Source organism: Pholis gunnellus (assembly GCF_910591455.1).
Source record: "Pholis gunnellus genome assembly, chromosome: 1".
Taxonomy (NCBI): Eukaryota; Metazoa; Chordata; class Actinopteri; order Perciformes; family Pholidae; genus Pholis; species Pholis gunnellus.
In genome coordinates this window covers 15,828,633-15,851,697 of record NC_136528.1, presented here as the reverse complement: position 1 = coordinate 15,851,697, position 23,065 = coordinate 15,828,633, and the positions used below count along the sequence as shown (strand labels likewise).

Below are 23,065 nucleotides of genomic sequence, written 5' to 3'. Positions count from 1 at the left end.
TTAACTTACAATGTGTGGTTTTCTGTTTATAGTTTTGCTGATCGGGTCTGAGGGTGTCCTGTGTTGTACAGATTATAAATTCAGCTGAGACAAATATGTATTCAGCTATAAATATAATCTAATTGATCTATTGTATAACGCCCATATGATATAAATGACAGTATATAAAAACGGAGTAAATAAACCAAAATGTTAAATAATGCCTCAACATACTTCTTATTTTTGCAGATACATTATGACTCCAAGCAACTAAATAACTATTAATGTGGATGTGCACCATACAATTTTCTCTGATGTTTTCACCTCAAAAAGAAAATCGGTGGAAAACCCAATAATCTAAATTATTTTGACTCATATCTACTGTAAGTGAGAAGGATTGTTATTTTTAGACAGTTTACGCCCTGAGGGTCTTGTTCTTTTTTATGGTGAGATCACTTGGTCTATAGGCCTGACTAATCAACAAGTAAGAAAAATAGGAGGAGGACTTATTTTCTATCACATGCTCATTTAGTTTGCTCCATTTACTCCCATTAATTAACTGCTAAACAGATGAGTCTGCCAAGACCATGGAGAAAGAGAGTTTATTATAATGATTCAAAAGTATGACATAGGCTAACTCACGATGTGCCGTTGCCTTTGAAAAGACAAATTACTTAATAACAGAGACATGAAGTAGCAAAGAAGAGTCTACCACCTCTCGGACCATACCATTTTTGAGAAGTAAGAGGGGAGGGACCTTTCCTCGATGAGGATCAGAGGTGATGACACGCGCGACACCCAGTCCCGCCGTAGGTCTCGTGCCGGAGACATGGTGACAGGCAGCACGTTGGATCAACTTTCATGCTTTCCATGAAGAACACTTACTGTGCTTCTCCCGCTGGGTTGTAGAGGTAAGTCCTTTCAGCAGTGGTCCTCGCCCTTTTTTTGTTGTTTTACCGTAGTGTTTTCTGCAGGTAGTGCGCGTTACCGTCCCTGTCTTCTTGATGATGAAAAGCAGACCTTCACTGTCCAGTTGTTACTGATGCTGTTATGAAGCAGGAAATAATAACGAGTTACAATGTTGCAGAAGGAGCTTCATATGTCTGTTTTAGTTGTAAAATGTGGCTGTTTTGCTGGAAAAACTGCGGTATAACCGTTTTTCACACTTAGTGCATGTTTATCTTCATCGTAATTGCGTTTTAAACGAGAGTTCTTCGTGTAATGAGTTCGGGGATTTAACTGTAAACCCCTTTTTAACTAACGCATATTTATACCTTTCGTCAAACTCCCTTTGACTTATTGTAAAAGGGTCAATTGGATGCAATGTGTGACTTTTCCATTAATATATGATTCCTCCATGTCATAATGTTACTGTAGGCCTGGTCTTTTTATCTGTGCCTAGTCTGAAATGTGGCTTCATGTATTTTAACGTTACACGAGGCTTCAACTCATGTTCCAAAATGCAGCTCTTGAATTAACTTCATGTTTTCCAGTGATGTATTATAAGCAATTTTGGCTGCCACCAAAACGTTTATTAGAAAATGTAAGTTATTTCGGTGTAAATTGACCTTAACTGTACACTATGCAGCCTATACCCATAAGGGAGTGCTTAAAGATACATTTATAGTTTTTTTTTTAAGATAAACTGGTGTCCAAAAAGGAAGAAAGGCACTCTACCTTCAATCAGAAGGCTTTTTCATGGTGAAATTCTAAAAACTTGAACAATGCTTAATATTATAGCATAGCGGCACAAACTGCTTCTTGGTAATTTGTTAACATATGATATATGTTGTGCATTTCTCTAATAGATCCCTTAATATTGTTTTCTTAACATGTTGTACGGGTGTTTATGACTAAGATAAACAAGTGTTTTTTACAGCCAACGTGCATTGAGAAAAACAGAGTTTCTGCATTTTTTGCGATACCTCTTGCAGCTGAAATGTTTAAAATCGTACTACGGTACACCTCCAGGCACATTTTGCATGCTTGTAGACAATACAATTTCAAGATTGAGAGAGCAGAAGAAAAAGTAACTGCTCAAGGACGTGGAGCAAGATAGGGAAAACAAAGAAATACAGCCAGAGCAGACACTAAATAGTCAGGAAGGTGGACCATTGTGGTGCCTTCCAGCTATTTCTTTACACTAACTCTAGCAGAAAGTACCCCGTACAATATGTGACACACTGTCAGGGTCCTGCAGAACAAAGACATACAGCTCATAGTTGTCTCATAGTAGCTCAAAGCTGACAGTGTTTCCATGTGTTGTTACAGCTGCTGGATAAATTAACACTGTACATATGGCATGTTTGTATTGGCATGTATAGGAAACAAATATTGTTGGCAATGATTAATCAGTAGGAGGGAGCCTATGGGCCAGTGATCGGAAATTCAGGGTTTTGGCAGAGTTGCCAGGTTAGCTGAGTAGCTGACCAGTTCAGTGTGTGTGTGGTTGTATAGTTGAATGGCTGGCTGAACAGTTGGCTAGCTGGCCATCGATCCAGTGTCTGTTGAGCAAACTGTGAATGAGAGCATTTGATGTGGGTCACTGGTTAGTGATGAGCCCATCTGAGGGTCCGCTTGTCCGTCTGTGTGTGTGTGTGTGTGTGTGTGTGTGTGTGTGTGTGTGTGTGTGTGTGTGTGTGTGTGTGTACAACTGACATCCCTTTGCATATGTGTGTGTCATTGGGTCAGTGATCACAGAGCATCTGCAAAGCAGGAAGTTTTTTCCTCTTTTAATTGTACTGTTCAGGGTTTATATAGATGCTGCACTGGCCAGCTGACACTGCTCAATGTTCCTTTGCCTCTCTCGCTCTCTCTCTCTCTCTCTCTCTCTCTCTCTCTCTCTCTCTCTCTCTCTCTCTCTCTCTCTCTCTCTCTCACACACACACACACATATGCACATTTGTATATGCATTCACTAATTGCTTGTTTGTACATGTGTGTGTGTGTTGTTGTGTGTATGACTGTAATATGATCAGCTATTGAAGGTGCAAGAGTTGAGGTTGTAGACCGTAACCCTGCTTGTCAGACTGAACAGAAAGAAAGAATAGCTGAGATGCTGAATGTGTGTGTGTGTGTGTGTGTGTGTGTGTGTGTGTGTGTGTGTGTGTGTGTGTGTGTGTGTGTGTGTGTGTGTGTGTGTGTGTGTGTGTGTGTGTGCGTGTGTGTGTGTGTGTGTGTGTGTGTGTGTGTGTGTGTGTGTGTGTGTACGACTGGTATGTGAGCCTGGCCAACAGAGAAAGAGCCTGGGGTTCTTATCTGACCTCTCACAGGATGACCTCTCACCCTTCAAGTCAAGCCCTTTGTGTCCACTGAGCCTGAGCCCATGGGAGAGCGTGTGTGTGGGAGGGTATGTGTGTGTGTGTGTGTGTCCCCGCATATATTTGTGTGCGTGTGTAATAGAAGTATAGGCCACATCAAAGTCTAACTTAAACATTGTTATTTGGACTCACCTTTGACCTTGCGGTTATGAGACATCCCTCAAACTAATACATCTACGCCCTAGAAGCAGAGAGCTTATATATGCTAGTTTGCATGTGTTGTCATGGAGCTGAGCAGGACACAATATGAGTCCTGACAATAAGATGCTAACAATAAGATGCTAACAAATGATTTTACTTCATCATGTCCAGAATTATACTGATTCATGGAGGGTTAATAAAAATAGATGTCTTTCTTCTTCATAAGTTTTTGTAGACCAGCAAATCAGTAATATCCTGAAAAAAATTATTTGTGTAAGAACTCCTTAAAAGGGCTGAAATACTCGGTAAAGCTTATCAACTGTGGATTGCTCCGAGTTTAAAGGGTTCTTAACTTCAGGTTTGTATGTGTGAGGTTTGTGTGTTTGAGGTTGGTGGTAGTGGTGGGAAGGGGGTCCAAAGGGTCATAAAACACCACAATAGTGTCTCTCTCCCTGGGGTGAAAGAAAGACAGGCAGAGAAGAAGAGGAGGGGGGGGGATGAAAGGATCTCCCACTTCCATGTCAGGGAGAGAGGAAGGAGGGGGAGATGGGAGGAGAAAAGATCAACAAAGCTTCATTACAAGTTTTTTATTCAGCTTATTTCTGTCATCTCTGCTCCACCTCTTCTTTTATGTGCCACAGGTCTTGTGGGTTTTTGTTTGGAACAGACATTCCTTAAAAAATAAATTCTGGATGTGATTAACACTGGAACAGTTCATGTGCAGCCAGAGTTTAAAATGAACAGTTCAAATGCACAACACTAGGTTCCTTTGTGTGCTTCATCGCAGCCCTTCCACTTTAAAGCACACTGTTTAACATTAGCATGTATACACCTGCATCTTCTGTATCCGCCATCAATACTTTGTCTCTTTGATGTTACACAATATTGATCCAAATTCATATTTGGCAGAAACGCTAGCAATATTAACCAATAGAAACCTGAGGAATGGCTTTAGATGTATACTTGCAGTATTTGGTTCATTGATTAACACTTTAACAGGATTTTGGTGAAGATTCAATAAAAGGTGGAATACACCTCTCTGCTTTCATCTCCTCCCCGTCTCCTCTTCCTCTGGTTGTAAAAAGATCCGTCTGCTCTTTGGTAGAAGGTGTGATTACTTCCTCTCTGTGCCGGCTGTGTTACGTCGTGGGTTTTTGTCTTCTGTCCTCTGTCTCTCTCTCTCTGCAACGTGGTGCAAGGCATTAAAGTCTGCACTGCTTCTTTACATATGAAAGTGTGGAAGCAGAAGGTGGCTGGTAAGGTGTGTGTGTGTGTGTGTTTGTTGAGAGAGAGAGAGAGAGAGAGAGAGAGAAAGAGTGCATGATTGTGTGTCTATCTCCAACATGAAATCTCTAGAGGACAATATGAAGCTCAGAACGTGGATCTGTTTTCATTAAGATGATCTGCAGGTTGCTGCCTCGTCAGTGAGTCTCATGGTACAAGCTGTGTCTGTCAGTTACATGTCGCTTCTTAGGTGTGCTTGTGTGTGTGTGTCCAGCATATGGGCAGTCGAAGCTTTAGAGAAGAGGGATTAAGTCATTGTTACACTCCAGCCTGGTTATTTCCCTTCTCACTGACCCAGTTTGTTTACCATTCAACACATCTTTCGGTTCCTCGGGGTTGTCCCTTCAGCTTTTTATTTACGAACATGTAATTATTAAAACGTTTTAAAATCACACACATTGTCAAAATCTCATGAGTAGTGTGTGAGGTGACAAACAAATGACATATCACCCCTTTTAAGAACAATAGGAATGTAAAATGTAGTAAAACTACTGCAATAAATTGAACACATTGATTTAGAACAAGAAATTAACAGCTGTTATCATTCTTACATTGTTTTAACATCAAATCACTTAAAGTAAATGTATTCATGGTGGTATGTTAAACTTAAACAGCTAAAACAACAGTATTCAGTGCATATTTTCAAAAAGGAACATGCAGAGAATTGCTTTTTTGTAGTTTTTTGTGAGTGTTTTTCATCCGTTAGAGAGCAGAGGAGAGAAGCAAGCCAGAGAGCGAGAGAGAGAGAAAGTAGAAAAACAGTGCAGAGTCTAGGTCAGGGTGTCCTGACTCTGTCAGTGCAGCTGATTTTATGGCATGCTATCTGGACAGATGCCATCCACTGTTTATGTGTGTGTGGGCCTGTGTGTGTGTTTCTGTTTGAGTAGATGTGCTTTCACTGGATTTCAGTGTTTGAGTCTGTTCATCGGTGCATAATGTGGATGTGTCTATGAATGTGTGCGTGTCTGTGGCTGGGCAATATTAAGCAGTACGTCTATTCTCATTGTCAGAGGGCTTTAACTTAAACTGGATTCAGTCTTGTGTGAGTCTTTTATATTGTCATCTTTCTTTCTCTAAAGGACCTTGTTGGTCAAACTTCACTGGGATGAATTCTGTTTCTCTTCTTTCCTTCTAAAGATGAAACTGAGCGTCCACTGTTTTGTTTTTAGGACACCAATGGGGAACTCTTATGCAGGCCAGCTGCGGACCACGCGCTTTGAGGAGGTCCTCCATAACTCCATCGAGGCGTCGCTGAGGTCGAACACCGTGGTGCCTCGACCCGTCTTCTCACAGCTATACCTTGAGACGGAGCAGCCGTTGGCACATGATGGTGGGTTGTATGGATGCAAAGGAGAAGGTGTGATAACGAGTTTAGCGAAAGAGTGTGTTTCCTCCGACATCTTTATTGCATCTGTATTTGCTTATTGTTCCTCTTGTTCACCATTAAAATTGTATGTTTTTTGTGTGTTACCCCCGAACAGGCCGTACCGAAAATGATGATGAAGATGAGGAAGTTGGCTCAGAGTCTAACAGCCCCCCATTACCCTATCAGATGAAGCCCCCACCTGAGGGATGCTGCACCATAGATGGTTTGTACACGTAAACATACAGCTTATACAAATCTAAAAAACATCACTGCATTACAGTCACAATTGGCACTGTGAGATTTTCATTTTCAAACAAATACCATGACCTGGAATTGCAGTTTCCCTTTAATATAGAATATGTCACATCTTGCATTTAATAAGTGTATTTATGCGGGTATCATGCAAATGAAAGGGAGATATAATTAGTTTGGCTGGTTGTGCAATCTGCTGGATATATGGTCTCACAATGTGCAAGGGTCAGTTTTGTGTGTGTGCTTTGTCGTGGTGTACTTAGAAAGAGGAAATGCAAATTTGACTGGACTAGAAATCTCAACTGACGGTGAATAAGCAGCAGAAAGTGGCCAGGCCAGCTATTTTGCATAGTGTATATCATTGCTCTTTTTACTTTTTCTACAATAAAGTATTTTAAAAGTCAAAGAAAAGCTTTGGTGAAATAACTGTCCTATCCTGTCTTTTTCCTCCCCACAGGCTTTTGTCAGGCAGGCAGAGACCTGCGTCTGTCCTCGCTGGGATCAGATCCCTCGGACATGCCCCCTGGGTTCATGTTGGTCGGGGTGAGGTGCCCCTCCCTCCCCGAGACCCTGCTGGTGTGTGCCGTGGACCGCCGCTTCCTGCCAGACGAACGGGGTCACAACGCACTGCTGGGTGAGGCAGGAGAATCACACAGAAACAGGAGAATATCATCAGGCATCTGTTTCTGGAAAAGAAACTCAAAATGTCAACGTGCAGGACTCGTTTTTTCAAAAGGAATAGTTCACCATTTTGGGAAATACCTTTGTTTGCTTTCTTTCCAAGAGTGAGATGAGAAAATGCATCTTGATATACAGAGGAGATGATGTTTTCAGCCTAGCTTAGCATCAAGACTGGAGACAAAGAGAAACAAGTAGCCTAAGTTAAAAACAGTATTATCACTTCTAATGTTGAACTATTCCTTTTAAGTTGATGACAATGCATTTGCCACATGATTGAAATGGTAACGTGTGACTATAGGAACACAAAATGCAGCCTGTTGTAATCGTACATTTCCTGTATGTGTGCTCCCTCCAGGCTTTTTAGGGAACTGTATGGGCTGTGGAGAGAAAGGCTTTCGCTATTTCACAGAGTTCTCTCACCACATCAACCTGAAGCTCAGCACCCAGCCCAAGAAACAGAAGCACTTGAAGTACCATCTGTATCGAAACAACCAGGGCGTGCTGGTCAAAGGAGCTCCCATCTGCTGGAGGGGACACGGTAAGAGAAGGGTCATTTTTGGGGGATTTGGGAACGTTCCTTGAATGTTTACATTAAAATGGGTGATGTCCCTTCTGTGACACACAGATGGCTCAGCAGTGGAGGGGTTAATTGTAGAAGTGGAGCGAAACATTAAGCGTGTACACAGAGGCGACAGCCTGGAGCTAACCCGTCAAACTAAAATGGTGTGTAAACGGACATCGCCGAATGAAAAGGCCTGTGAGAAACATCCCTGTAGATATTGTGTTTGCTTCTAACCTCATCCTGTTGTTTCTGCTTGCTTCTTTATTTTCTTTACTCCTGTTGTTTGGGAAGGAAAGAGTGAAGCTTTAGGAGTTTAAACGTCTTTGTCTTAGAAAGCTTGGGGTAATTCTGTGGTTACAATAAATAGGAATTATGCTACCATAGATCATGTTTTTCAAAATGCGCAAAAGCTCTGGTATTGAGGAGTCTGGATGATCCAACATGCTCACTGATTAAGCCGTTTTCCTGGAAAAAAAAGTCTGTTGCTATGCAGCAATGGCGAACGGTTGACCTGCGTAGAATCCAGAGCAGATTCACCGTCAGTGGCATAGGTTGGAAAACTGGTTTTGACTCATTCATCGCAAAAAGAAAACATACTCTTTTCCTGGACCAGTGAGAGGGCTCTGAAAAGTAAGTGCGAAGCATATATTGAAACAGAAACAGTGTCCCTCGATCATATGCAGTCATTCTTGAAATACCCCCCAATCATTCAGTTTATTCTCCCATGCTGCAGGGCCATCAGATTTACTTCAACACAGAGTTATCTGGATAACTTTGTCTTTTTACATCGGATCATGGTCCTAAATCTGTGGGTTGCTGGCTTTACTCACAAAAGTTAGTTAGTCAACTTGTCACGGAACGGCCTCTGTTGTGTGCCCACAAATATATGAATAACGAATAAGTTATTGCAGTGACCTAGCTACTGAAATGTCTTCTGTCTCCTTGGATGTCAAATTGCTCAGTTGTATGTGTCTGTGTGTGTGTTTCAGATGGCAGGATGAGGCAGATGGGGTCCAGCCTCTCAGAAGGCCACGTGACATCAGATGAACAGCCACCAAACATGGCACTGACACACCCAACACACACACCTGGCAGCTACACAGGTAACACACAGGAACGCAAACACACAGAAATGTGAATGTCAAATCCAAGAATGATACGCTGAGACAAAGGTTCTTGTTGACAATTGATCTTTTTGGTGTTCTCAGGGCCAAATAAGTATTGTTACTGTTTCAGACTGCAGACTCTAATTCATTAAAAGTTGTTGACAGACACTTGTGTCTCTCTCTCAAACTAGCGGTAATAGAGAGAGAAGACTATCTGTAATAATCACAGAAATGTTTTGTCATGTTATTTTTCATGTGTAATTCATTCATTCATGTCTATCTGTAAACAGCAGGATCAACTGTGGACCCGGTCGCTCTGCCACAAATAGCTGACGTCCCACACTCGCTGACAAATGGCAACCACGTTGCTCCCTCCATCACCCAGCCCCCTTTAAACCAGTCAAGGCCGGGAAGACCCTCAGCTAAAGGTACAGATTGTGCAGACCGGTGACCTCGGCTCTGTAATCACATTAATATCCAGAAACGTGTGTGTATATATGACATGTAAGTCAAAATATGACATTTGGTTATGACATTCAAGTAATGCCTAATTCCAATAAAAACGTCCTCAGAGGTGTTTATTGCCAATTTACTAATTTATAAGTTGAGTTATCTACATGTAGGGTTAATACTTTGAATGTTGTACTTAATGTCTGTGTGGGGTTTTAGGTTAAATATTTAAAAATAAAGTGGAAACAGAATGAGCGGAGGAATCATTCACTGCATTTGCATCTGCCATCAGATTATTCCTGGCTTTGTGGAGCATCGTGATTGCAGAAAAAGTCCTTATGAATTATGAAAAGGATCCTGTGTCATTTTCCCATAAGATTATGGCAACAATATTACATCGTGAGAGATATTAACCTTCACAACCTTCTCGAGGCAGTACAGTTAAAAGCCGATCAAGTGATGTCATGATCACTCCTTATACACGAGTACATTCTATCTATTTGATTAACATAAATACTGTGAATGAGAAGATTTTAAACATCCCAAAACAAATTCATCAATATTAACTCCCAATACTTAATATGCCAAAACTAATATGGTTATTGAATACATCTGATAACTCACCAACTAACTGCATGTAAACTGGGATTTTAGGTTATCAGAATATTGTAGCTCATCTAATATCAAACATATTTATCTGATTCCTCACCATCGTCTGTGCATGTAAACGTGGTCAGTTTGTGTCTGTTGTCATTAAACCCTGGGTTTCTTCACACCTCTCAAAGGGAGCACTCCTACATCCAGCAGCCCAAACTGTGTGTGTGTGTGTGTGTGATTGTGTGTGTGTGTGTGTGTGTGTGTGTGTGTGTGTTACAACACCCCTGCTATACAGGAGCCAGGCAGCTGCATTGTGTGTGGGGGGTTGTCCTTTGTCTTTCTGTCTCTCTCCCTCTGTCTGTCACCTCTATTAACCAGGGTTGTAAAATTCCCTCTGTCTCCTCTTTTTTCCTGCTTTCCCGCTGAATGAAAAGCTTCCTTCCTGTCGATGTTGTTTTTTTCATGGCCCTTTTAACAAGTGGACCTTTTATATGTCTCCCTATTACTGCATTTCAACAGAGGTTGAGAGGAAGAGGAAGAGACAGGTTAATGTATGACTAAAGTACAACTGTTAACCATTACTGTATTAACAGAAGTCCATCCTAAAACATAATATACAGTATGTGCTGTTTATTTGTGGCTTAATAGAATTACATAAATGACTATACAGGAAGTCTGAAAAAAGCATAAAAAATAAACTCAACAAATTATATTGCAGAGACGAATATTAAATCAGAACTTATGAGCAGCAACACAATCCTTTAGCTGGGTACAAAGCAGAAAAATACAATATGTACATAAGTATGACAATATATTTGAAATGTATTTAAATTTGTCTAAATTTAGATTTTAAATTTGAAAAATGATCAGTTACTAGTTAAGCACTAAAAGTATAAACTACCAGCTTTTTAATTTAACATGCTTTGTGGTGTTATTCTTTATTCTGCAGGGTCCCGTGCAAATGCAGGACCTCCAAAAAAGAGGCACAAGGGCTGGTCGCCCGAGTCATCTGCCAACAATCTGCCAGAGAGCACTGCGAAGACGACACCATCTACATCAGCCTTATCCACATTATCCACATTATCGGTGTCCTCTGTCTTCACAAATGGAGCCAGATCAGGTAAAAAAAGGAAAAGAGACAAATATAGACAGAAAACATGAAGAAAGGGACACAAGGGACATTTATGTGGTTATACTTAATGCTATATTTATATATATATGTATTTAATGTGTAAATTATACAGTTATGTGTAAATTTGATTTGTATTTCTGTGCTTTCTCCAGAGACTGCAGCCCCGCTGAGTTCATTGCAGGGATCCTCCTTAACCCCACTTTCTCCACCAGGGTTGTCTGTAACGATCCCTGATCAGCTGCTACACACCTGCAGACTGCAACCTGTCATCTTTAAAGGTCAGATGAGCAATTATATCAGTGATTTATTGTGATAGAATGCACTTTCTCTGTAAAGAAGTATTTGTACCTGACAGAGTGTCCTAGTCTTTATTGAGTACTTGGTGTACGGTGATCATTGTCCGCCCAGCGGTCAGTACTAGACTTACCCGAGCAGGTGAACAGGTGAAGTTTTCAGTAACCACCCAACAGATGGCCAGTTTAGCTCGCCTCTCCTCACAGGTTAGAGGTCAACCAACTCTTGAGGCTGTTTCTCAGCCTATCTCTCCCCCCCCTTCCAACCTTTGCACCCTTTTGTATCACCTGTCAACTCATCCACCATCTTTTATGCCCTCTACCGCTTCTAATATCCAGTATGTGTACTTTCTTTCTCTTATTTTCTTTCTGTTTTTACTTTATATTCATCACCAATCTGCCCTTTACCTCACCAACCTGCCTTTCCTGTCATTTTCTCCACTTTAGCTGCTCTTTGTGCCCCCCCCCCCATCATATATTCCTATCCCTACTATTGTCCACCACTCGATCCTGAACTGGTCTTTATTTAAGTTTGTAACAGTGTAAGATGTTCGTATAGTAACTGAAAGAAACACAAACAGCTAAATGAAATCTAAGTTAGGCCCTGATTTGTACCATTTCTACGTCCTTTTCTTGTCATAAAAACAGCATGTGACAGCAGCCTTAGTACTTCGATAAAGTTGTCTGCATTGTGTTTCTTCGCACTGACATGTGTATTCATTGTAATTGTCACATGATACCATCTCATGTTTTACCATGTTTCCAGCCAACTGTCAGTAAAAGCCTTGTGCTTTTCCATCCATGTATCACATTACATTAATGGCCAAATCCCCCACCTGAGCCACAGCACCAAGTCCACGTTTTTCTCAGCCTCCTCACTGTGATTACCTGTTTCATCTGTCTACCTCTCATTGATACAGGTCATGGCCCACTCCCTCAGCTGACTGGAAATGCCAATGAAGTGCTCCTCAGTTCTCTGCTTCAGAGTTGTTATCTGAGCTCTCAGACGCTCCCCAGAGTCTACCAGCACTATGGACCATCAACCATCCAGCCATTGTCAACTGAGATGCAGATTCTACTCACAGTCTACTACCTTGTTCAGCTAGGTCAGTGTGAAACCTTCTTCCAGAAGAAAGGCTGTAATCATACACAGTTCAGTCAGACTGAGAGGAGGAAAGTGATTGACCTCTCATGATATCATTGCTGTGTCTCATAATGCCCACTAGGAGGCAGACAGTTATCACTGAATCAAGCTGAAGTCTTCTGACTCTGGCTTTTCTTTTTTCCCCATCTAAAAACATATAACTATTCAAAAGGTATTTTAAATTATTCTTTACCACACTCGTTGTCTCTCATCTTTATTCATCCAAGGCCCTGACCAGGTGCCCCTGATAGAAGACTTGGAGCAGATATTCATGAGGTCGTGGAGGGAGTCTCACCTCAGTGAGATCCGACAGTACCAGCAGCCTCAAACACCAGCCAGCCAAGGGAGGCACTATGGCATAGAGGTGAGATGTCATAGAAGTGACCTTTTGTTAAATGTTAACTTTGAGATAAAATAACTAAAGACAGAACATTTTAAATTCCAAACAACATTAGGTCCCAGGCTTTTAGGAAAATTGACTCACGTAAGCCTGTGCACATTCCCAGATTTCCGCCTTTTGATACCGCAGAAATCATTACTCTGTCTCTCTTCATGTCAAGCTCAACATGATGTCCTCTTCATGTAGCATTTTGCTGAGACAAATACTGATGACAAGTCAGCCGAGTAAGACTGAATAAATGAACAAATTGCTTTTCTTTTTTCTACTCTGTCCCCAGACCACATCCATGCTGGCTGGGCTCCCCCAACATCTCTCCTTACCTCCCCAGAGCCAACAACCCCTGACCCCCAGCCAGCTCCCTTGGCTCGCCCAGCTGGCTGCCTCCTCCTGTGGAGAGGGCGTGGTGGTGTTAGGGGAAAAGATTGGATCTTTGGCTCAAGGCCTCCAACAAATGTTCAGCAGATTAATGGAAGGACGGCTTGAAACCACCAACTACGTGGTCATTATTGTCACTACACCGGGACAGGAAACACAGTCCTGCGTGGTAGTCACAGGTGGGAATTGATTTTATATGTTTGTTAATGTGTGCATGTTGTTATTTTGTCCTGAGAAATAAACAGAAAGAACAAAGCAGCTTTTAATTCAGAGTATTTATCTGTGCGTGCGTGTGGTTTGCAGGTAAACACCAGTGTCGGGCCTTGGCAGAGAGTATGTACTCCCCCAAAGAGGGTCTGAAGGAAATCAACCACCAGCTCTCCACTGGTGTTGCCCAGGAACTCATCCATTACTGCAATTCCCAACAAGGTGTGTTTGCCTTTATTACATATTACTGTGTGTTTTAGTCATAATTCACCAACATGAACGAGAAGCCTTTTTGTTTTTCAGATGGTGACTTAGATTCCCTGCTGGATAGTGCCACTGTGGACAGCAGTGAGCCGTCTCCCTTATCCAGTAGTCAGGAATCAGCTGAGGAGAGGAGTCTTAAAACCACACACAGTCCCAAAGACACAAACAGTCCAAAGGATTCACACACACAGTGTTCAAAAGACCTACCCAGCCCTAAAGAGAGAGCCTCGAGTCCCAAAGACACTTGTTCAGGTGAGACACGGAGGGGTTGAGGTGTACACTCTGTGTGGAAGGCAATGCTTTGCTTCACCACAGTGTGAAACTGCCTCTTGAAATATGTTTTGGGATGAGAAGATGTTATGCAAGGTCCCCCCCCCCCCCCCCCCCCCCCGCTGTAAACCATACTATGTCATGGTTTTGAACCTCACATTTCTTAAGTTTCCCCATTTGCTTTAGTCTTACTTATGTTGTATTTTTCTTCAATTAGCCTTTTGACTAATTGCTGATGCAACTTTTGAATGGGATACATTTGATTCACTGTAAAACATGGACGTAGACAGAGATGACTTCTAATGTCCCCTCCTCTTCGAGTGTGATGATACGAGTTTGTGTTTGTATGTGTGTAGAATACTCAGTAGAGTGGCGTGAGGTTCGTCCCATTCAGCTGGCAGTGGCCAGAAAGCTGCTGTCCCATGTTTGTGCCATAGCAGACTCCAGCACGCAGAACCTGGATCTTGGCTCCTTCGACAGGGTCAGCTTCCTCATCCTGGTCCCGTCCTCAGAGGTCACATTTCAGCAGACCGTTCTTCACCTCTGGAATTCTGGTCTGGAATTTATATGACTCTTTTTATTTACTTCTCAGCAGTTGTTGTTTTTCATTCACGTCTTTAAAAAGGAGAGACGAGAAGAATAATTTCAATTTGTGTGTGTGCCGGTTACATGATGTGCGTTTATGTTGACCGCCTTTCTCTTTGGCTCTCAGGTGTCCTTCAGGAGCTTGGGGGTTTAGACCAGGAGTGTGTGTCTCAGCGGGAGGCTGAGCGCTTCGTGGTCAAGATGGATCAGAGAGCTCAGGCACGAATTGACAGCCTCACCCAGGAAGCAAAAAGCAACTCCTACACACTCTACATCCTGGTCCATGACCATGCCCACTGTGACATTAACAGGTGTGTGTTTGGTGTGTGTGTTAGAGAAATGAGAAAGAGGTCTGAAGTGATTCAGAATAAAGTGTGTTTTCTCTTTCTGTGAGTCTTTGTCTCTGTCTCTTATTCAGTGCATCCCACAGTAGCTCAGACAGTGGTTTGGGTCTGGTGGACCAGCTGTTAAACTCCCGTCAGGTCAGAGATGCTCCAAACATCCTAATTCTCCACGTCACCTCCTTCCCCTACGCCCTGCAGACACAGTATACCCGCATCAGCCCCTACAATGAGATCCACTGGCCCCCTGCATTCAGTAATGTAAGATGGAAGTCTGTGTGTTATACACACTCTGTATTTAACATACACTTGTGATACATATCTGGAGGTTGATTGGGATTAGGATACATAACATTGTGTGTTTGTGTGTGTAGGACTTGGACCTGTATCATGAGAAGACACGCTACTTTGGTGTGTCAGAGCTTTTAGAATCGACCCGTTCAGGGAGCAGCCTGCCTCTGATGCGTCATGATTCCTCCTTTGAAAGCATGGCATCTGCCCTGGAAGAAAGGTAGCACAAACACACACATGCTTAATCTACACAAATACGCTACTCCTCACAAGCAAGTTTGAATTACCTTACAATCTCTCTCACTCCCAGGTTCTCTAAACTGCACAGTGCTGTGATCCGGACTACAGTTTTGATCCAACACTACTGCGTAGCTCTGATGGCTGCATCCGGCAGAATCGACAGCTCCCACAATCTCCACAAACACACCTCTGTGGAGACCCTAGAGATTGTACAATCACTGCTCACCGCTTCCCAGCAATGTCCCGCCCACCATGGTCACATGGTCCTGCTGCGGATCCCCTCTTTGGCTCTGGCAGCGTGGGCCCAACGACGGCTGTCCAGAGTTAGGAGGCAGCTGGGTCTGGAGGAGAGTTTTGAAATCATACTGGGGAATCCAAACCAAGCTCTGAATATTGGACAGAGCTTCACTGATCAGATCAAGGTTGGGTAGCAGGTTATAATATCATGAAATACAGGATAAATCATTTTATGGATAGATGATCTTACAAGTAGAGAAATCAAAATACACTGACTGACTGTACTTGTGTGTGTCCTGCAGACATGGCTGAAGATCCAGGATGCTGACTGGGTTCCTCAGACCTACCTGGAGCTGGAGGCCCTACCCTGCATCCTGATCCTGTCAGGAGCTGAGCCACTGGGAGAATCACTGCCAAGGTACACACACAGAGTGTTTTGATCAAAACTCCCTGACTTATGACCTAAAACCTTGACCTTTTGTTCCCAAGGCTCCGTGCACTGTAGTTCCATCACCAAGGGTTAACTTTACACAAGCAAAAAGAGGTTTTTGTGTAGAAACGCTAGAATAATCAAGTCTCCATTACTTAAGTGTTGTACCATAGTTTCTGCATCTAAATCTGCTGTCGTAAAGCTGGAGTTTAAACTGTGAATTCATTCTGCCCACAGGTCATTGAAGTATTGTGATCTTAGAGTGATAAGCTGCTCCTACCTTCAGCGAACCACACTCGAACAAGAGCTAGGACTGGCTGCTTATCTTGTGAGAGCAGAGTCACGACCCCCACACAACCCCGGACCAGGAAGTGACCTCCCGGAGAGTGACGCGGAGAAACTCAGCAGTACTGACAATGAGGAGGAGGAGGGACAGGGGAACGGTGAGAAGAGATGCACAAGAACTGTTCTTTAAGATTTAAAATGTGTGAAATGCTCACTTGCTGTTTTAAGGGATATCTCAACCCATTTTCGTTTTGTTCTTACTCTCTTCGTTTTCCCTCCTTTTCCAGGGGACTCCCCTCTGTCATGCAGCCAGCAGGTCCAGTCATGTCCAGACAGCGGTGCTTTGGATCCCTTCCCTGCCCAAAACACCACCTCTCCAAATGTCTCCAAAAAAGGGACCATGGACGTCATACAACCTCCCTCGCAATCACAGACTCAACTGCAACCACAGCCCCCGTCTTTTCCGTATCCCCAAGCTACAATACACCAACCTCAAGTGCAGAGTTATTCCCAGGCCCAACCGATCTCCCAGCTTCAGCCACAACCCCAAATTCAGAGTCAAAATCAGTCATTATCTCAAACAAATCCCCAAACTTACACTCAAACGCTTCCCCTGCACCAGTCCCTCTCTCAGATGCAAATACCCCCCCCCTCAAACTCAACCACATCCCCCTGCCCAGTCCCGTCGCCAACACTCCAAATCCACCTCCTCTGGCTCCTTGTCCCCGCGATCCTCCTCTCCTCATCAGAGCTGCTCCTGGGCACGGGGAGTGAGTCGCCCGCCTTCTGTGCTCCTCCCTCGTGCCCTCTACGATATCATCACAGCCAGTGACAGCAGCGGGCTTCCACGATGTACATCATTCCTGCCACACATGTCTGTCGCGTGGGCAAGCAGCTTCAGGTAAAACCAGTCAAAAAAACAGATCGTCCAGAGTATACAACTGAAACCTTGTCTTTCTACGGTACCTTTAAGCAATCTAGAAGTCCAGCATTGTGATAAATCCTTGGAAACGTCAAGGGTTTAGCTATCTAAAAATAGTTGATTTGCTTTAATTTAGGCAGACCACCAAAGGGCTAATCTAACTGTGTTGTGCTCAGTGGCTCAGTGTGTATAATGTTTATAACTGAAACATTCTAAAAGAGGGTTCAATAAGTATCGTATCATACAAATCAAAACCTGTAGGCTTGGAATGTCTTCGCTGAATTAGTAAACCCTGTCTCATTCCACTATAACCAGAATGGAGATAGTTTTGAAGATATTACACAAATGTGAACAAATCACAGTTTTTGTTTTCCTTCCAGACCTTTCACTCGGTGTGTCCTTGAAATATCGGACGCTCACTAGGAGATATTTAATTATGAACTTTGTCTTTCGTGTTCAGGCCCTTGCTGAGCAAGATGATGACATTTACAGAACAGTCACTGTACTATCGTCAGTGGACAGTCCCCCGCTCCAACCACATGGACAGCAGCAATCGCACTGAAGGACGAAGTGACAACTTTCACCCTCGCAGGCTGCTGCTCAGTGGACCCCCACAGGTCATTGCTCTCTTCATTTCTTTGTTATTCAAGTCAAGCTCATGCTCTGCTGTACACCTACTAATAATTACCCTATTTTCTTTCCATGTTCAGGTGGGTAAGACAGGAGCGTACCTGCACTTCCTGGGTATTCTGTCTCGGATGCTGATCAGGCTGATGGAGGTGGATATCTACGATGAAGAAGACATCAACTACAGTCAGTATATTTGTAGCAGTAGCCACCATCTCTCACTTATATCGTGTAAATAATGGAGACTAGGCTTTCTGAACAACTTAAATCTAACTTATCTGTATGTTGTACTGTTTCAATGTTTTGCTAGTATTGCTGCAAAGAATCTTCATCGTGCTGTAATCTCCTGTGTAATGCATACACTTGGAAATGTGTTAATTTAGGTGCACAGGCAGAGGGGGTGTTGTACCACCCGCCAAATGCCTCCTGGCCCAACCCAGACATTATGAGGACGATGCCCTTTGACTACACCATCCATGACCCCAAATATGATGACATCAGCTCTGTTTATTGCCCTGGATTTACACCCAGTTTCGAGGGTAGGCACAGTCAATATATTAACACACAACCAAAACTATATTCACAGAACATTTGTCTTCCATAGTGTTTGTTGCTTGTAATCACATGTCCTAAGAAGTTATCTGTTCTATTGTCCTAATCTGTCTTTGCCCCTGTTGAATTTACAAGGAAACCCTGTGCGCCAGGAAGACGTGTACCTACGTAGGCGGACATCTAGGATCAAGCTGTCTAAATATGCGGCGTACAACACGTACCACCACTGTGAACAGTGTCATCAGTACTTGGGCTTCAACCCCAGATACCAGGTCAGCAGAACACAAAAGATGCACAATCTGATAGCTGACACTCAGACACTGTTTTTGAAATGTCACAGCTGATGATGTATGTCCTCTTTAATCTTACAATCAGATGTATGAGACAACACTTCATGCCTTCACATTCACCCATCTACTGCTTGGGGAAGAGATCCAGCTCTACTTCATCATCCCAAAGTCTAAAGAGCACTACTTCAGCTTCAGCCAACCAGGTGGCCAGCTGGAGAGCATGCGGCTGCCTCTCACTTCTGATTGGGTGAGTCCCTCCTTGGTGAACCCGAAGCCACTGGATTTCAAATACTTGCATTTCCTTTTGCTGGCTGCCGATGTACAGAGTGAAAATAAATAAAGCAGCAGAGTAAGGCCTGAAGTTGTTCGACCATCCAACGAACACTTCTGATGCCGTCTTAGGCTGAAGATAAAAACTAGTAGGGAGGATATCAGTAGTTCGGAAGGGTCAGAGTCACCGTGACAGTAAATCTTCTGTTAGTGCTAATCCAGTTATTCTCAAAGTGTCGGGGGCGCGCTAGGATGGGCTGATTACGATGCAGACCTAATGTTTTGACGTCAGAATCTTTTTCATGGTGGAACAGTAAACAAATCGGCTATCACAATAGTAATGGTGTTCATAGTTAGGTTTACAGAATGGACAGATATGGACGAATGCTTTTTGAGAAGCACAAGACGTTATTCATTATTATTAATAACTTACAGAAACATAACCTTCCACTTTCTCTTCCCTTCTCTCTCTCTTCACACACACACACACACACAGCAAGCGACGCGGAACTCCTCGTCTCTGTAATTGTCTCAATCCAGAATTCAAAATGAATTGAAAACTCAATTCATGACAGAAAATGTTTGAGAACCACTCAGCTAATCTCACAATATAAAGAGCATAAAAAAAAATACAAACTTTAACTAGATATTAGGTGATGTGCATCACCCCCTGAGCCTTCCTAACATTGCAAAAGAAAACACAAAAACTGATATCATGAATTATTAATTTCCAGTTTAGAAACATTTTCAGTCTGTGTTTCAGTAAATCAATCCTGAGTACACACTTACCACAACACATTACCATTGCATTTACTGGTGACTTGCAGGGTTGAGTGTAGTGCAATACCCTTGAGCTCCACTAGGTGGTGGTACAAGCTAAACTATGACTAAAATTGTCCTTATGGGAAAATGGATTACTGTAGCCCAGTGGTCCGATGTATTCCCGTAAAGATATGTGCACCACAGTTTTCTGTTTTAGAGGATTTTATCGACACTTCATATCATTGTTGATGTGATGATATTTAGATTTTTCAGTATTATTTTCTTCTCCCCCCCCCCAGAGCCCAGACTGCATCAAGAGTCCAATCTTCACCCCAACCACCGGTCGTCATGAGCATGGTCTGTTTAACCTGTACCATGCTATGGATGGAGCTTCACATCTACATATCCTGGTGGTCAAAGAGTACGAGATGGCTGTGTATAAGAAGTACTGGCCCAACCACATAATGCTGGTACTGCCCACTGTCTTCAACGGAGCTGGAATAGGTATGTTTTTGCTACTACTGTTAAGTATGAAGGGACTCCTTGATTTCATAGGTATTTAATACAGGCATCCATAGCAGTTACAGTCATGTAAACTGTTTTTGTGTAGTCCACCACCTTCATAACAGAGTTCTGTTCTCCTGCAGGTGCTGCTCACTTCCTGATTAAAGAGCTCTCGTATCACAACTTGGAGCTGGAGCGCAGTCGGCGTTTGGAGGGAGGGGCCCCTACAGGGGACGTCTGGCCCTTTATCATCCTCGCCGATGACTCCTGTGTTATGTGGAACACAGTGGAACTCGACGCACGCAAGTACATACAAGCACATTATTTATACGAATATATGCGTTCTTTTGGAAGTAAGCCTATGTTTATTCGTGTTATGAGTCAGTTTTAACATTGTTACTGTTTGCTTTCTGCTGTCGTTAGTGGTTCAGTGGAGCACGCTGTGTCACTGAAGCAGATCTTACAACACATGGAGGCCTGTCCGGACCTGGCCCACTACGGACTGTGCGGGATCAGGAAGTGGAGCCGACAGACAGGTCAGGGGTCATGATGTCAAAACATTTAAGTAAAACAACTTTTTGACAGCATTTTGGGCTATTTAAATACTGTACAAATGAACTTGAAATATATTTTCCTCCCAGGGCCAGAATACCAGTAATATCAATGACATATTATAATGTAACGAACTACAACCTCAAAATTGTAATCGAAAAATGTAATCACACACACACACACACACACACACACACACAAAGTGTAACTTCATAAACTTCACTTACTAACTGCTGCAAGTCTGTTGTATTGGCCTGGACAGGAAACTATTATAAACCACTACTATGCAGAGCAACTGGGAGGAGACCCCGGGGGAGACCCAGAACACGCTGGAGGGATTATATCTCCCAGCTGGCCTGGGAATGCCTCGGGATCCCCCAGTATGAGCTGGAAAATGTTGCGGGCGTGAGGGAAGTCTGGGTCAGCCAGCTTGGCCTGCTGCCACCGCGACCCGACCCCGGATAAGCGGAGGAAAATGGATGGATGGATGGATGCAGAGCAGATTCTACTGGCTCTAGATGCCTCAGATCTCCACTGCATATACAGATTGTTGTGTCTTTTTGTCTTCAGTGTTAACCTGAAAGATTTTTTAGATAATATTTTAAAGCATTACATGTCTGTTTGTCTAGCTCTAAGCTATATCTCTTTTTAAATCGTACATTTGAAGGGGTCTCACATGTGTGACTGAGTGTTTTAGCTACTTTATGACGAACTAATGAAGTGGAATGCATTACAAAGTTTTCTGCTTTATGACTAAGATAAATTTGAAGTTGCGTTTATTTTGTATCCTCCAGGTATTAAACAGAGGGAGCCCTTCTCCAGAGGTCACCTGCATGACTTCCTCCTCCTCAACGTCGACCGGAGCCAGAATGTCCAGTACGACCAGAACCGCTTCACCTGTCACGATGTGGACTTCACCCTCAGGCTACACAGCGCCGGACTGCTCGTCTGCCGGTTTAACAGCTTCAGCGTCATGAAGAAGCAGATCGCCATAGGAGGATATAGGACGTTTATTATCAAGACCAAGGTAGATGTTGAAGACACATGACAACACAACCACATATCACTCACAGAGCAAAGAATACTATTTAGTATAGTAAGTTACATATACACATATAACGCCACATTTGCAGCTACACAGGACAAAAATAAGATTTTTTTCACAGAAAAACAAAACTTAATTCAAAATGTTCAATTTGTCTATCATTAATCTTAGCAAACAAATAACTGCATCAAAGGTTATTAAACAATTTGAAATTTCTCCAGACGACAGATGTTCCCACCTCAGTGGGGCCCTCGCAGTACATCTGTGCCCCAGACAGCAAGCACCTTTTCCTGGCTACACCAGCTCAGCTGCTCCTGGAAAAATACCTTCAACACACCAGACAGAAGTTGTTTCCACTCAGCACCAAGAACTACACACACCCTGTACTGTCTGTGGACTGTTATCTCAACCTGGGACCTGAGGTATAGACACGCAGCCTCTTTGTTTGTGGTAAATGATTAACCTCTGAACAGAAGTATCGGTTCATACACCCATGAATTCCAACACACATTGTTTAAAAGTCACACTCTTCTTGCGTCCTGCAGGTGACGGTGTGTTTTGTGAGTTCCAGACCTCACTCTGTCAACATCAGCACCACAGGGTTGCTGTTCAGTGGCCTTCTCCTCTGTTTCGCTGACTCCTTTGTGACGCCTGGGTTCCTCAAGAAGTTCACCTTCCTTAAAGGTACAAAAGCAGACCAAATACAGACAATGAAATAATGTACTGGTATGAGTGTTTCAGATGGCACATTTGCAATATTTTTTTAGTTTTGTACAGAGCAGGCTATACATGAAATCTTGGATCGCATCTGAATACCATAATGTGCTACATCTAGCATTTTAGTCCTCTGTCTAAGTGGCTGAAAAGCAAACCATACAACTGCAATACCACTGGTTCAATCCCCGCCAAGGACCTCTGTTGCATATCATAACCCTCTCCCCCTACTGTCCACTTAAGAAAGTCAGAAAATATGATTATGTCCATGTCATATTTAAAGTATCTGTCCCGCTCTTCTGTGTGCTTCCCTGTAGGTGCCACTCTGTGTGTCATCAGTGCCGATCGTAGCTCTTTGAGGCAGACGGTGGGCAGGCTGGAGCTGGAGGAGGAGTGGAGGTTCAGACTCAGCGATGAATTCCAGACTGCCAACGCCAAGGAGGACCGACCGCTCTTCTTCCTGACTGGAAAACATATCTGACTGAAACACATATGTACATCTACAAAGAGTCACAGTCAGGATCGAAATCACTTTAATTGCTAAAGGGAAGAAATGTACTAGAGTGTTTTTTATAGCATGACAGTATGCACTAAC

At 43.0% G+C, this 23,065-nt stretch overlaps 1 protein-coding gene across 1 annotated transcript; it reads left to right on the top strand.

Annotated features, from left to right (window-relative positions):
* Positions 1-5,900: 5,900 nt before the first annotated feature.
* Positions 5,901-23,065, top strand: greb1 (growth regulating estrogen receptor binding 1; the record flags this gene model as incomplete). Its single annotated transcript, XM_079157005.1, is given in 34 exon segments — positions 5,901-6,054; positions 6,206-6,313; positions 6,800-6,976; positions 7,379-7,561; positions 8,575-8,688; positions 8,985-9,119; positions 10,688-10,858; positions 11,023-11,148; positions 12,084-12,269; positions 12,535-12,671; positions 12,985-13,261; positions 13,386-13,511; positions 13,593-13,805; positions 14,180-14,377; positions 14,536-14,719; positions 14,827-15,010; positions 15,124-15,260; positions 15,351-15,702; positions 15,820-15,935; positions 16,185-16,390; positions 16,520-16,875; positions 16,877-17,133; positions 17,615-17,771; positions 17,865-17,967; positions 18,165-18,320; positions 18,469-18,605; positions 18,709-18,870; positions 19,955-20,159; positions 20,303-20,465; positions 20,583-20,695; positions 21,506-21,738; positions 21,978-22,178; positions 22,302-22,440; positions 22,788-23,065. Coding segments are annotated over 34 exon segments (6,030 nt in total). The 3' UTR covers positions 22,952-23,065.